This window comes from Drosophila montana, unplaced genomic scaffold (genome assembly GCF_035044405.1).
Source record: "Drosophila montana isolate Dmon_TW-CO22-7 unplaced genomic scaffold, ASM3504440v1 contig_3733_1, whole genome shotgun sequence".
Lineage (NCBI taxonomy): Eukaryota > Metazoa > Arthropoda > Insecta > Diptera > Drosophilidae > Drosophila > Drosophila montana.
The window spans coordinates 12,471,493-12,483,088 of NW_026998620.1; the positions used below are offsets into that span (position 1 = coordinate 12,471,493).

General features: G+C 42.2%; 3 protein-coding genes across 4 annotated transcripts; 2 read left to right on the top strand and 1 right to left on the bottom strand.

Annotated features, from left to right (window-relative positions):
- Positions 1-1,228: 1,228 nt before the first annotated feature.
- On the bottom strand, positions 1,229-7,006 carry LOC135435942 (WD repeat-containing protein 20). Of its 2 annotated transcripts, none has more exons than XM_064693226.1 (4): positions 5,996-7,006; positions 4,003-4,191; positions 2,000-3,931; positions 1,229-1,929 (listed from the first exon to the last, which is right to left on the bottom strand). In XM_064693226.1, exons 1-4 carry the CDS (start codon positions 6,560-6,562, stop codon positions 1,873-1,875), a joined length of 2,745 nt encoding a protein of 914 aa, XP_064549296.1. In that variant the 5' UTR covers positions 6,563-7,006; the 3' UTR covers positions 1,229-1,872. The 2 variants fall into 2 exon arrangements, with proteins under 2 accessions (XP_064549296.1, XP_064549295.1); XM_064693225.1 differs by having other exon boundaries at positions 1,229-1,932.
- Positions 7,007-8,301: 1,295 nt separating this feature from the next.
- On the top strand, positions 8,302-8,840 carry LOC135435943 (uncharacterized). The gene is made up of 2 exons (XM_064693227.1): positions 8,302-8,378; positions 8,440-8,840. The coding sequence occupies exons 1-2, from the start codon at positions 8,366-8,368 to the stop codon at positions 8,745-8,747; spliced, it is 321 nt and encodes a 106-aa protein (XP_064549297.1). The 5' UTR covers positions 8,302-8,365; the 3' UTR covers positions 8,748-8,840.
- Positions 8,841-11,180: 2,340 nt separating this feature from the next.
- On the top strand, positions 11,181-11,596 carry LOC135436390 (uncharacterized). Its single transcript, XM_064693977.1, has one exon. The coding sequence runs from the start codon at positions 11,205-11,207 to the stop codon at positions 11,511-11,513; it is 309 nt and encodes a 102-aa protein (XP_064550047.1). The 5' UTR covers positions 11,181-11,204; the 3' UTR covers positions 11,514-11,596.

Genomic DNA, 11,596 nt, shown 5'->3' on the forward strand with positions numbered 1-11,596 from the left:
TACATGGCTTTTTAAGCATAGAAGGTTTTTCCCATTTTGCCTTAAGGCCGATGCCACCTGGAACTATTTAAACTAATTAAATACTGGACCATAAATCGAAAAATTTGCCTCATAAAAAGCTCAACCTAAAATCTAACCGAGCCTTATAAAAATAATAATGATTGTGTGAAATAAAAACTATTTGGGATAAATGCAAATAATTTAATAATTTTATTATCTATCCTGTGATTAACAATAATTCGATAAATGGAAGATATTTAATCCTTTATTTAAAGCAAAAGAGATTATTTAATATAATTAAAATTGTTTTTGTTTTAATTGGTTAACATGACACGAACCAAGTTTCAAACCAAATCTGAAAATGGAAAATCGGGTTAATAAACTGAAAATAGGCTTTGAACCGGGCATCGAAATACATTTAAATAATTTTAAGAGCAGACTTAGGAACAGAAAAAAAGTTATTGCGATGGGTTTAATCTGGCTGAAGCATCATACTTACACAGTCTGAGAAATAAACCCCGGCTCCTACTAAGAAATTAATCATGATTCTTTTGATTGAAACGAGCTTTGTGGTTGTTTTAATTGTTTTTGTCTTTTTTTTTTTATTTTTTATATAGTATATAGTTTTTATTGAAATTTGTAGTCTTTATTACTGTAACGTGTTGTTGTTTGGTTGTTTGTTTGTTTTTTACTCTCTCTTTTTAACATGTCATTGTTCTCCTTCATTAACTGCTTTACTTATTGACTACGTTTTGTTTTTATGTTCTCTGGATCTGTTCTTAGAAATTTCTCACTAGTTTCACACGCGTAACGATTCGCTTTTATAAAATATAGGCCAGTATGAAATATTTTTCTTTTCTTCTTTTATTTCTATTTTATTTCCTGCTTTTTTTTTTTTTTTGCATTTAGTCTAATTTGTTGGGTGTGTTTTTTTATTTTCCTTGAATGGTTTTTTGTTGTATTTGATTTTATAAATATTATGTGTGGCTGACTTTTGCACTCGAATAGCGTGAAAAATAATTATAATAATCATAATAACGATAACAGTTCCTACATTAGGCATTAGTTTTCGTGTTTTTCGTTCTTGCTTTGCTTTTATTTAGTAATAATGGATACTAGTTAGTTTTTATTTAACTTTTTTTGTATATGTATAGTATAAGTAGTTCGTTAGTTGGGGCCTCAATTGCAACTCAGTACCATAGCACAAATGTGAAAAAGTTCTGCATACAAATTCGCTAGCTTAGCTTCCGTTTTCGGGTGATTTATTCTTTCTGTTTTTTTTTTTCGATAATCCTCTTTAAAGTTGACTAATGCAATGTGTGTGTAGTCGTTTGTGTGTTTGTTGTTTTTGTTTTATTTGTTTTATTAACGTGTATTGTGTATTATGCTAGCGCTTAGTAAATAGTTATAAACATGCTTTGCTTTGTTTTTAACAAATTCCATGTATTAAAAATAATACATTTACAACTAATCATAATCCAAATTTAAATATATATAGATAAATTTATATATATATTCATATATATGTATGTATATCGTATTTATATCAATGTTTGTTTGTTTTGTTTTTGTTCTGTAGCCTGCTGCTGTTGCATATAAATCGTAGTTATGTTTTACATAACTATATCTCGTATATATTCTTGATTTTTTTTCTCCTTTTCTTCTGAATATTTATGTGTGTTCATTCAAAATCGGATTAAAAAAAGACGCAACATAGTTAAAAAATAATATTGGAAAAAAAACAATTTAAAACTCTGCCTAACAGGAAATAATTTGAAATCAATCGCTAGCTCTAACCTAAATCACCGACTGCGCCGCCTCCTGCTGCTTGACAAGATTACGCTGATAGTTAATCGTATTCATTTTAACGAACTATATTACCGTGCTGCCCGGAGGCGCTGCTTGACTGGGCGACAAATGCTGAGTAACCTGCTGTGGAGCAAAGAAAGCAAAAGATTAGAAGAGCTTGCCACAGGTCAAGCCAAATGTGTCCACTTACCGTTGTCTGACCCGGCCGCGCCCATGTGTAGATAAAACCATCCTGGCATGCCGTCAAAAAGCAATCCTCGCGAAATATAAGCGCCGTGAGGCGCTCGTGCGCAATCTTCTTGCAGACGAGCGGCTCCAGCAGCGGGCACTCCTCGAACCGTGGACACGCGGGCGTGCCTATAAGCTTCATGGGATCATAGCTACTCACACTGGCCGACGACTGTCCAGCCGTTGTCAGCGAGGAGTTGTGTGAGGATTTGCTCAGCTTCAGTGAGCCAAAGCTATGCGCTGTCGCACTGCTACCAATGACTGTGCCCGAGGAGCCCGACTCCAGCGCCGTGGAGTGAGCGAAATTTGTGGAGCTGCTGTTGCTGCTCCTGTTGTTGTTGTGATTACTGTGATTATGTTGATTATAGCTCTTTAGCATGCTCATCGCCTTGCGGTGCTGGCGATGATTCGTGGCCGTCGAGCCGCTGCCCTCGAAACCAATGGTAGCTGATCGTTTGTCCGAGTTGCTCAGAAAACTAAAATTGGATAAACGCTGGGTGAGACTGTTGAAGGCGCTGAAGCTGCTGCTGCTGCCGCCCACATTGGAGTTGCTTTTGGTCGAGCTATTGGAATTTTTACTATTATAGCCGGATGTGGAGTAATTGGAGTTGCTGACGCGCGGCCCACCGCTATCGATGCTGTCCGTCTTGGTCGCACCGATGCAATTGGGGAACTTGATCGAGTTGGTGTTGCCGTGTGACCTGCTGTTCGCTTTAGATGTGGACGTGGCATTCGCAGCAGCAGCTGCTGCTGCTGCTCCAGCTGTTGCCGGCTCTGTGTCACAGCATTCATCCGGCGGCGTATTGGCATTAGATGATTGCGAAGATATCGTGCAGTTGGCCGTGGAGAATTTGCTGGAACTGCTATTACTGTGCTCTGTCGCACCAGCGGCGCTACCACCCGCTGTTTCCCTGATGGGGCTACAGCTGCCGGAGTCGGCAAAGTTGCTTGCCTGACCCATGGCAACCGGTCGTATCACTTTGATGCCATCCGGATCGAGGCCACCATTCATGAAGCTGCTATCGTTCAGCTGCGTGCTGTTAACGCGCTGCCGCAACGTCAACGGATGCCGCAGCACATCCTCCGTAATGTCCCACAGGCAGATTTGCGTATCCTGACTGACTGAACCGAGGCGATAGCTAATGGCCAGTTTGTCCGGCGTCAGCGCCGCCGATGAGGCGTCCGAACGAAACGAAGCTGAGTGAGGATGAGCTCGGTTCGTGTGCAGCGGCGTTGAGTTTTTATCGAAGCCCTCAAAGCCGCCATTGGCTGTGGAGTCGCCCGAGAAGCGGTCCTCCCTGGATGCAGTGTATTCATTCAGCTGATTCTCATCATCACTGAAATCACCGCCATCCCAGTTCGTGTAAGAGGTGGTATACGGATCAAAGGCCACCACAGAGACCCAGGAACGATGGCCCTGGCCGCGGGCAACAACGCGTCGCTCGTGCAAAGACCACACCGTAACCAGATCATCCTCGCCGCCAACAACAATGTATTTGCCATCGGGCGACCAGCAGACACAAAGGAAGCCACCAAAATAGGAACGCGCAATGCCCAGCAGCTCCATCGTATCATAGTGAAATACGCGCAGGAAGCCATCTTGTGAGACCATCGCCAAATTGGAGCCGCAGGGCGAGAAGCACAGCTCATTGATGCAGCAGTTGTCGGTGCTAAATACCCACTTGTAAAGCGGATTGCGCGTCGACTTCGATTTGCAGGTGAGTATCGTATAGCCGTCGCCCACCTTAAATGGCTGATAGCTGGGCGCTGTGGCCGCACAGGGCAGCTCCTCGTTATACAGATACAAATGGCCCGAGGCATGCGAGGCGAGAAACAGATGCGGCGAATTTGGCAGCCACTTCAGGCAGGTCACTTTGGTCTTGTCAATCAGGCGCTGCAATCGAAGTGGGTGGGATACACTTAGCATGTGGGCATATAAGCTTATTGTCAAGACTTGTTGCTCACCTCCTCATTGAATAGTTTGCGCAGCTCGCGTAACCCTTGTTGAGGCGATACCAGCTGTATTTGTCCCGTTGTGAAACCAACCAGCAGCGGTGCCCCAGTTGGCGTTGCTGCATTGCCATTAAAATCATGACAGCTGGGATTTGTGCCCTTGTAGAACTTCTTATCGATGGGTTTGCTCATCTCGGTGCCCTGCAAAAGCAATCAGAAATCAGCAAACAAAGTTAGTCATAATTGTATTCCAATAATATGTGGGTGGGCATCTGCGGTGTCGCATTAAAGCTCAGCTGATGTGAGAGTCAACAAAAATAATTCTACAATCAGTTACATTAAAAATAAACGCCCTCTTAAGACTTTATTTAAGTGAAATTCGGAATGCAATTATCGCAATTATTTATATTTTTTCAATTACTCAGAGTAAATGTATTCTGCAGACGATATAAATATACATTAGCATTAGGAGAAGGCTTAAATATATTGCATATTTTGTGGGAAAATTAGGATTCTATTATAAGAACCCACTTAACATATTATATTTAACCAATTCCCTACATTTTAGTATTTAGATTTATGGATATGAGAAATTGAGATTTTATTATGAGAAATCTCAGAGTATTATAAAATTGCGCTTATATCTTTCTCATTCCACAATATATAAAAAATGGATCCCCACAAATGTTATCAGTATGCCTCCGCTTAAAGATTAATATGATTTTAAAAGCATTAGAAATCGCATTCTTTGTACAAACTCTTTAAGCTATTCACTCGATCATTGGGTATACAAATTAGCACACCTTCAGATAGCTTTGTGGAAATTAGCGGCTTGTTCAGAATTTTCGTTGGGCACCTGATGCAAAAGATTCTAAGCCCTGCGTCACAAAATATCCGCCTAGCCAAGTGAAGACCTAAACAAGTTTTTGCAAATTGCTTGCAAACTCAGGCAAATGCAAGCTGTTGTAGTTTAAAACGCCAAGAATACAAAACAGCTGCTTGGCAAATAAGAAAAAGAATGCATTTATCTGACTCGAAGTGTGCATACACTTTAAAGATTGTTAAACTTCTTTTGTGTTTATTTTTGCTGAAGATTATTCTCTTAACTGCCGTATTCATTTGGATTTGTTTTTTTATATCGACCTATCATTTCCAATCACAACGAAATTCATTCAAAGTGTCACAATTCAAATTTGATGCATCTGTAGAGAAGATTTAAAGGTTATACAAAGGCAAATTAAATCAAATGAAATCTAATTTCTTGAGAATGCTAATTTTTAAAACTAGAGAGCTTATGTAAGAGTATTATCAAAAGAAGACACAAAACGAAGATGCCCTAAACAGGTAAGGGTAAACCCAAAGATAACAATGATAATAACGGACAAATTCAATTGAGAACATAAAAAACATGTTCCCACTTGTGTAAGGGTACATACAATAACAATTTGGACAGTTTGTTTAAAGACTCAAAGCACAAATGCCGCAATCGCGTAAGGGTATTCCAAGAAAACACGCACAAAACTGACAGGTTTGATGATTTCCAGTGGAAAAAGCTGCCTTCAAACGTAATAAACACATTTAAATAAAAGCTTAGCAAGCGAATTGATCAACAACAACAACAAATATAACAAAATACAATGCAACAACTAAATAACAACCGCTGCGAGAATTGGAACAAATTAAGCGATTGTGTTTAAGGCAGCGTTTTGTGTGCTATGAAGAAACTGGATACGTTGTGCCAAAACGTGTGGGGGGTCAGCCCGGGGCTGTACGCAGTTGCTAGCTAAGTGGTCACTGTCAATTGGTGCGGTATTATTACATGACCAACTGCAAGGCATAGCGTGGGTATTCGCTGCCAGCTTATCAGCGTGCAGCCTGATAACAGGCTGCTTGAAAGATCTATGGGAGTCTCGCCACGTCACCTTGTTACGAAGAGGAGAGAAAGAGTGAGAGAGTGTGTGTGTGCGTAATATATGCAAATTAGACAAAAGCCATTTTTTCTTACCTTTTTAACGCCACGAAACGCATAGACATAGAGGTCGCGTCCAAAATTGAAGCAGATCCGATCTCCGCCATAGATTTGATTTGTGGGCATACCATTTTGGTCCAGGACGCCGCCATTGGTCATCGAGTGCATGGAGATGCCCCCGCCTAGGCGGGCGTCCACGGTGCTGCTGCCGTTGTAGTTGCTGTCGCCGCCGGCCCCGCTGCCGTTTAATGTATTGGCTGATGTTGTTGCTGTGGTTGTTGGTGTAGCAGGTGTTGTTGTTGTTGTTGCGCCATTTGAATGCAATTGCGTGCGCTTATCACTCGTTGTTGTTGTTGATGTTGCTGTTGTAGTTGCTGCTGCTGCTGTCGTTGCCGTTATGTTCGCTTCGCTGTTGTTTTTACTGCTGGGACTCGGCAGCGACACAAATGAGACGCGCACCTGGGGCGAGCTTTGACTGTTGCTGTAGCCGACGCGATTGGGTCGTGAGTATTCGGATAAGGTTAGCAGGCGATAGGTGCCCTCGCGGGTTACAAATTGCGTTTTCAGATCGTCCTTGACATTGGCATCCAGTTGGTTGGCCATTACGTAGGCGTTCGGTTTAGTTACACGCGCCGCTTATTGTTGTTGCTGCCGCTGCTGCTATTGCTGCTCTTTGCATCACACCCGCAAACACTGACACACAGCACACACTCGCACACACACACTCATACACACACCTCAACCCATGCCGCGCGCGCGCCCCAATCACACACAACTGTTTGGGCTACTACCTGCCACTACCGCTGTCGCTGCCACTGCCGCTGCCGCTACCGCACTGCCCTGCCCGTTTGCGTTTGTGTTGTTTTCAAAATTCGTCGTTTTGAGCCACTAATTAACTAGCTTTGCTTGTATGAATCGGTGTGTGTGTGCTCTTAATGCTTGCGCGTCGCTTGTTATAATTAGATTTAATTCTGCACTACACTTCAATTTGTGTGTTGTTGTTGCGGAATTTTTATTTTTCTCTCGCTGCCACTATTTAGTTATCGATAGGCGATAGTAGTGCTTTTTTCGAGCGCAGCTAACTTCAAGTGACTCGCAATGTGCGCACAGATGTTAACAGCGCGGCATCAGCAGTGCGTTGCAGCCCTGTTAACTGTGGCGTATGGCAACGTTCTTTGCTTTGTTTACATATTTATTGGTCGGTGCATACAGTCTGGCAGCACCTGTATAATTTGAATTACTTGCGCGCGGTCAAAATAGAACAAATATTATTTGTAGTTGGTTACGCTTGTTTTCAGTAGCCTTACATGGTATGCATGTATGGCAAAAAGTAATCCTTTTTTATATGTCTGGTTTAATGTAGAACTGCTATTACGAGTGACTTGCATTCTTTCATTTTAACCTTTATCCATATATGACTGCCTTTTGTGGCTGAACGGAAATGCATTTCACATGTCTTAGAAAATTGGCCAAAGGCAATGCATTGTTCGCTCGTTTTTGTGCTACGCTTGCTCCAAATGAAGTTTTCCACGTTTTCGGACACATGTCTTCTGACCATTAGCTGCACTCTGCCAGTGTGTGGGAAATGTGGCAAAGTTTTACGCTGCTAGCTCTTACGTACGTACAAATTCAGTTTGAGCTTGGCAATTGCAAGACGTATGAGTGGCATGCAATTTTCTAGACAAAGCCGTAAAGTAATTTGCAGTGGCAAAACAATCACAGCGATTGAATACGTGAGAAACAGTCAGACGCAATGTGAGTCGCAGGTTTTTTAGCTAATTATATGCCCGTTTTGGTATGCCAAAAATTGTTTTTTTAAGCAAGCAAAATTTTTTCTGATGAATGATGAAATTTGAAAACTTTAAAATGAAAATTGCAGCACTTTAATAAGCTTCGAAATCATTTCAATGCAACTGAACTGCAGCACAATTGACTTGTATGGGGGTCGCAGGAATGGATATGTCATGTCCAAGAAAATTGGAAAAGGGCAACGCTTTTCTGTGGAACTGTCGCTCCAAATGCAGTTGTTATTGCCAAAGCTTGCATTCCTTGTGGCCAGCACTGAGAAGGGATTTCTATTGTTTTCTTTTGTCCATTTTTTTTCCCCATTTAAGCCATTGCAGAATGCGTGAGTGGCATGTTATATGCTGGACAACAGCTTGAACTGGGGGATCACCAAGTCATTTATTGTTGGAAAAACAATCAGAGAGAACACTCGAAGAAATCGTGACCTTGGCTGGCACTCGAGCGATATGTACAGTACAAGTATGTACACAATATAGAAACAAGTGCTTTTACATAGTACAATGAACTGAACTTTTCACCCAGCACTTAAGCTGTCTATAAAAACCGCTGCACCGCAGCTCGACCAGCTCCAGTTACCAACGGTTTGTGCCATTATCCATAATGCGATTTGCAGGTAAGACCATTGCGTTGGCCTCAGATAAAGTCACTTAAGTGAAACTTATTGTCCTTTTTAGCTCTGCTACTGCTCTTGGCCGTGTGCCTTTGCCTGGCCTCAAATGCGCTTGGCCAATGCATAGACACATATAAGCCTGGCTGCAAGCAGCCCGTGGAGGTGGGTCGTCCGCAACGTAATTGCATTGATCCCACTAAATATTGGATGTGCGCGGCTCTCAATGGAGAGGCCGAGCTTTTCAAGTGCCAGCCAAATACGGGCTTCAGTCAGGATAGAAACGCATGCATATCGTGGATCGATTGGGTGTGGAAACCCTGCATGGAGCCACCAAGTCGACCAACAGGTTGGCAATCATGTTATCAGCATTGATTGCGGTCACTTTAAGATATTAAATGTTTATTAATGAGAACAGAATGTCTTTCCGATTACCAGTATGAGCGAAATAAAATATATATCAAAATATTCTTAAAATTGAATGGGAGAAAAAGAAGAAGAAAAAAGATATGTAGTAAGGAAAAATCCCTAAAATACAAATTTTTCTTGTAATTTGAACTTTCTCCCCAAGTGTACTCCAGCCAGGAACATTTTTATAATGATTATGCATTGTAATTTCTAGCTGCCAACTAGATACACGGATATGAGCGAATCATCATAAATTATTTCCCCCTTCACATAAAGCTGTTCTAGTTCAGATACAAAAGATACATGATGGACATTTAGGCATTTCCGATGCCATTTCCGTTGAACTTAAAGAGATTTATAATGCGTCTTATTTGCTTGTAGCACCAGACAAACTTTATCAGTCATCTTCAGCTTGACGGAGAAGTCAACTGCCGCTAAACAATTGTCTAACTGAACGTGTTTAAAGATGCAATGTCAAGTGCCAGATACAATTGAGCGATAAGCTATCTGCTATCTGTTAATGGGCGTGTTGTTCGTTCGGAGATGACTCAAAGTGTGCGTGTTTCGCACAGTGTGTGTCAAATGCAAACAAACAGAGACAATTTCATTGGTCAACAGACTTTTGACTTGTGACAGCAATTAAGCTGACCAGCCCTGCCCCACGCCCCACGCCCCCCCAAAAATCGCAAGTGTTGATAGTTTTTGACAGTGACATTTAAATCCATGTTGGACGGCACCGAAAACATCTGTCATAAATCAATATTGGTGCATTTGGCAACTAGTCCAGTTGCATTGCCATTTCCACTCCACTTGGCGCTGGCTTTGGCTTGAAAAACAAATGCGCATTTTTTGATTATTTTATTTTTATTTTATTTTATTTTTTGCATTCTGCCAGTTTTCAGTCAAGCCCTTTGTCAGTCCTGAAACGAGCACATCAATAAAACGAGCTGCAAACGCATTTTTTCTATGGTATTTTTTTTCATATTATTTTTTATTTTTTGCAGCGGTTGCCGATTTTTGTTGTGTGCGAGCAAGTGGCAAACACAAAAAAAGGGAAAAATATTAAAAAATGTTTGCATGTTAAAAAAGAGGAATTAAAAATGCAACAAAAAATTGGAAATATGTAATTGCATCATTGCGAAACATATTTGTATTTGTATTTAATTATAATTTGGGTTTCACTTCAAAGAGGCCACAATATCAAAAGGGCAAATAACAATTTTTAACATTTATTTTAAATGGCAATATTAAATGAGAAATGGCATGCGTAAGAGTGTTGAGGGTCGACTAGGAGATATCCATTAAGTAATGTGAGAAGGAATTTCAGGGTGGAAAAAAAGGGAGAGGGAGAAGAGGAGGAGCTCTTCCAGTCAGTAGCAAAGAAATAAAAGACATTAAGCCTTTCTGGAGCTGCTCGCTCAAGAATCACAATATTCGTGCTTCAGGCTGGATTTAAGGCTCGGAAGAATAAATTATCTTCTAATATCCATTTATCTGCAGGCTGCTTTCAAATTTAAGACAAAAGTGCATACAAATTGTGCACTTGTGTATGAAAATCTGGAAATAACTTCAAAATGCTTGAAATGCCGCACGAATTAGCATAAATCAACAAAAGCTGGACTCAAGGCGCTGGCCAAGCAGCAAGGCGCCGTGCAAGGATAACACACAAAGCGGTCGCAATGCCCAGCTTGTAGTTGTCCCTGTCGTTGTCGTTGTGCCGCTCCTGCCTGTAGCTTCATTTAATGGCAGACATTAATAACCTGATTTAATTTATGGCCAAAAGCAAACAAAGCCAAGTGCGCAACGTGCGCGGCCTCAAATGCTGCCGCCAGCTCCGCCCGGCCCCAAGCGCCAGGAGTCGAGGCTCCACTGCAGCCACCGTGCATTGGCGAGGGCAATTACTCAAGTGTGTGCGACCTAATATGGCTTAAGGCGGCCCAAAAAGCCAGTCGAAAAGTGGGTAACCATCCAAACTCATTTGCCCAGGTGAAAATGTTCGTTGGCCTGCGACCAAAAATTGCCTTTAAGGCAGCGTTTGGAATTAATTAGCTGTTGGTCCGCTTGTTTGTGGCTTGCCAGGGCTATCTCTCGAAATAATTTACAGCAGGCGTGCTGATGTCATGAATATGCAAGCTCTTCCAGCGGCTGGTCCGGCAGTTGCCGTCCCCTCTCCAACCCCTGCCCACCGCGCGACCTCCGCTGCGCAAACAAACAGGGCCATAAACTGTCTGCCAAATAGCAACAGGCCCTGCGTGGAGCCCTGTTTACAAGGCCAGGCCGTAACTGTTTACAGCATCGCGTCGCACTTATTTTATTTTGTGATTAGTTCCGTTCCATTGATAAGATAACACCTGAGTTTTTGCTCTATATAAGCAGTGCTTTGGCATTAGCATAGGTCAGTCTTGAGATCAACGACTTGCAATCATGAACTATCTGTATCTGTTCGCTCTGTGCCTTGCTCTGGTCAGCTGCTCCAGTGCTATACCCTTGGGCAAGCCCACGGGCCAGCCGGGCTGCCAGACGGAGGCCGAAGTCGCCGTGGGCGCCTATCGACACTTCTACTTGAAGAACCAGTACTGGGTATGCCAGGCTCTGGGTGTGCCCGCTTCGCTGGCTTCTTGTCCGGTTGCCCAGGCCTGGCTGGATGACGCCAAGGCCTGTGTGTACTTTGCCCAATGGTATTGGACTCCAACAGTGGCACCACCAAGTCAGCCACTTGCTGCCGGGATCTAAGTGGCAACACTTTATGATTGATTTTGTGAATTGATTTTGAAAATACGCAAGAAATACAGTTGTTTATTGAGCACGTGAAATAA

Coding starts and splice junctions, on each gene's coding strand:
- LOC135435942 (XM_064693225.1), bottom strand. CDS start 6,562: ATGGCCAACCAACTGGATGCCAATGTCAAGGACGATCTGAAAACGCAA. Junction 4,192..5,995: donor CGTTTCGTGGCGTTAAAAAG/GTAAGAAAAAAT, acceptor TTGCTTTTGCAG/GGCACCGAGATGAGCAAACC. Junction 3,932..4,002: donor GCAAACTATTCAATGAGGAG/GTGAGCAACAAG, acceptor CTTCGATTGCAG/CGCCTGATTGACAAGACCAA.
- LOC135436390 (XM_064693977.1), top strand. CDS start 11,205: ATGAACTATCTGTATCTGTTCGCTCTGTGCCTTGCTCTGGTCAGCTGC.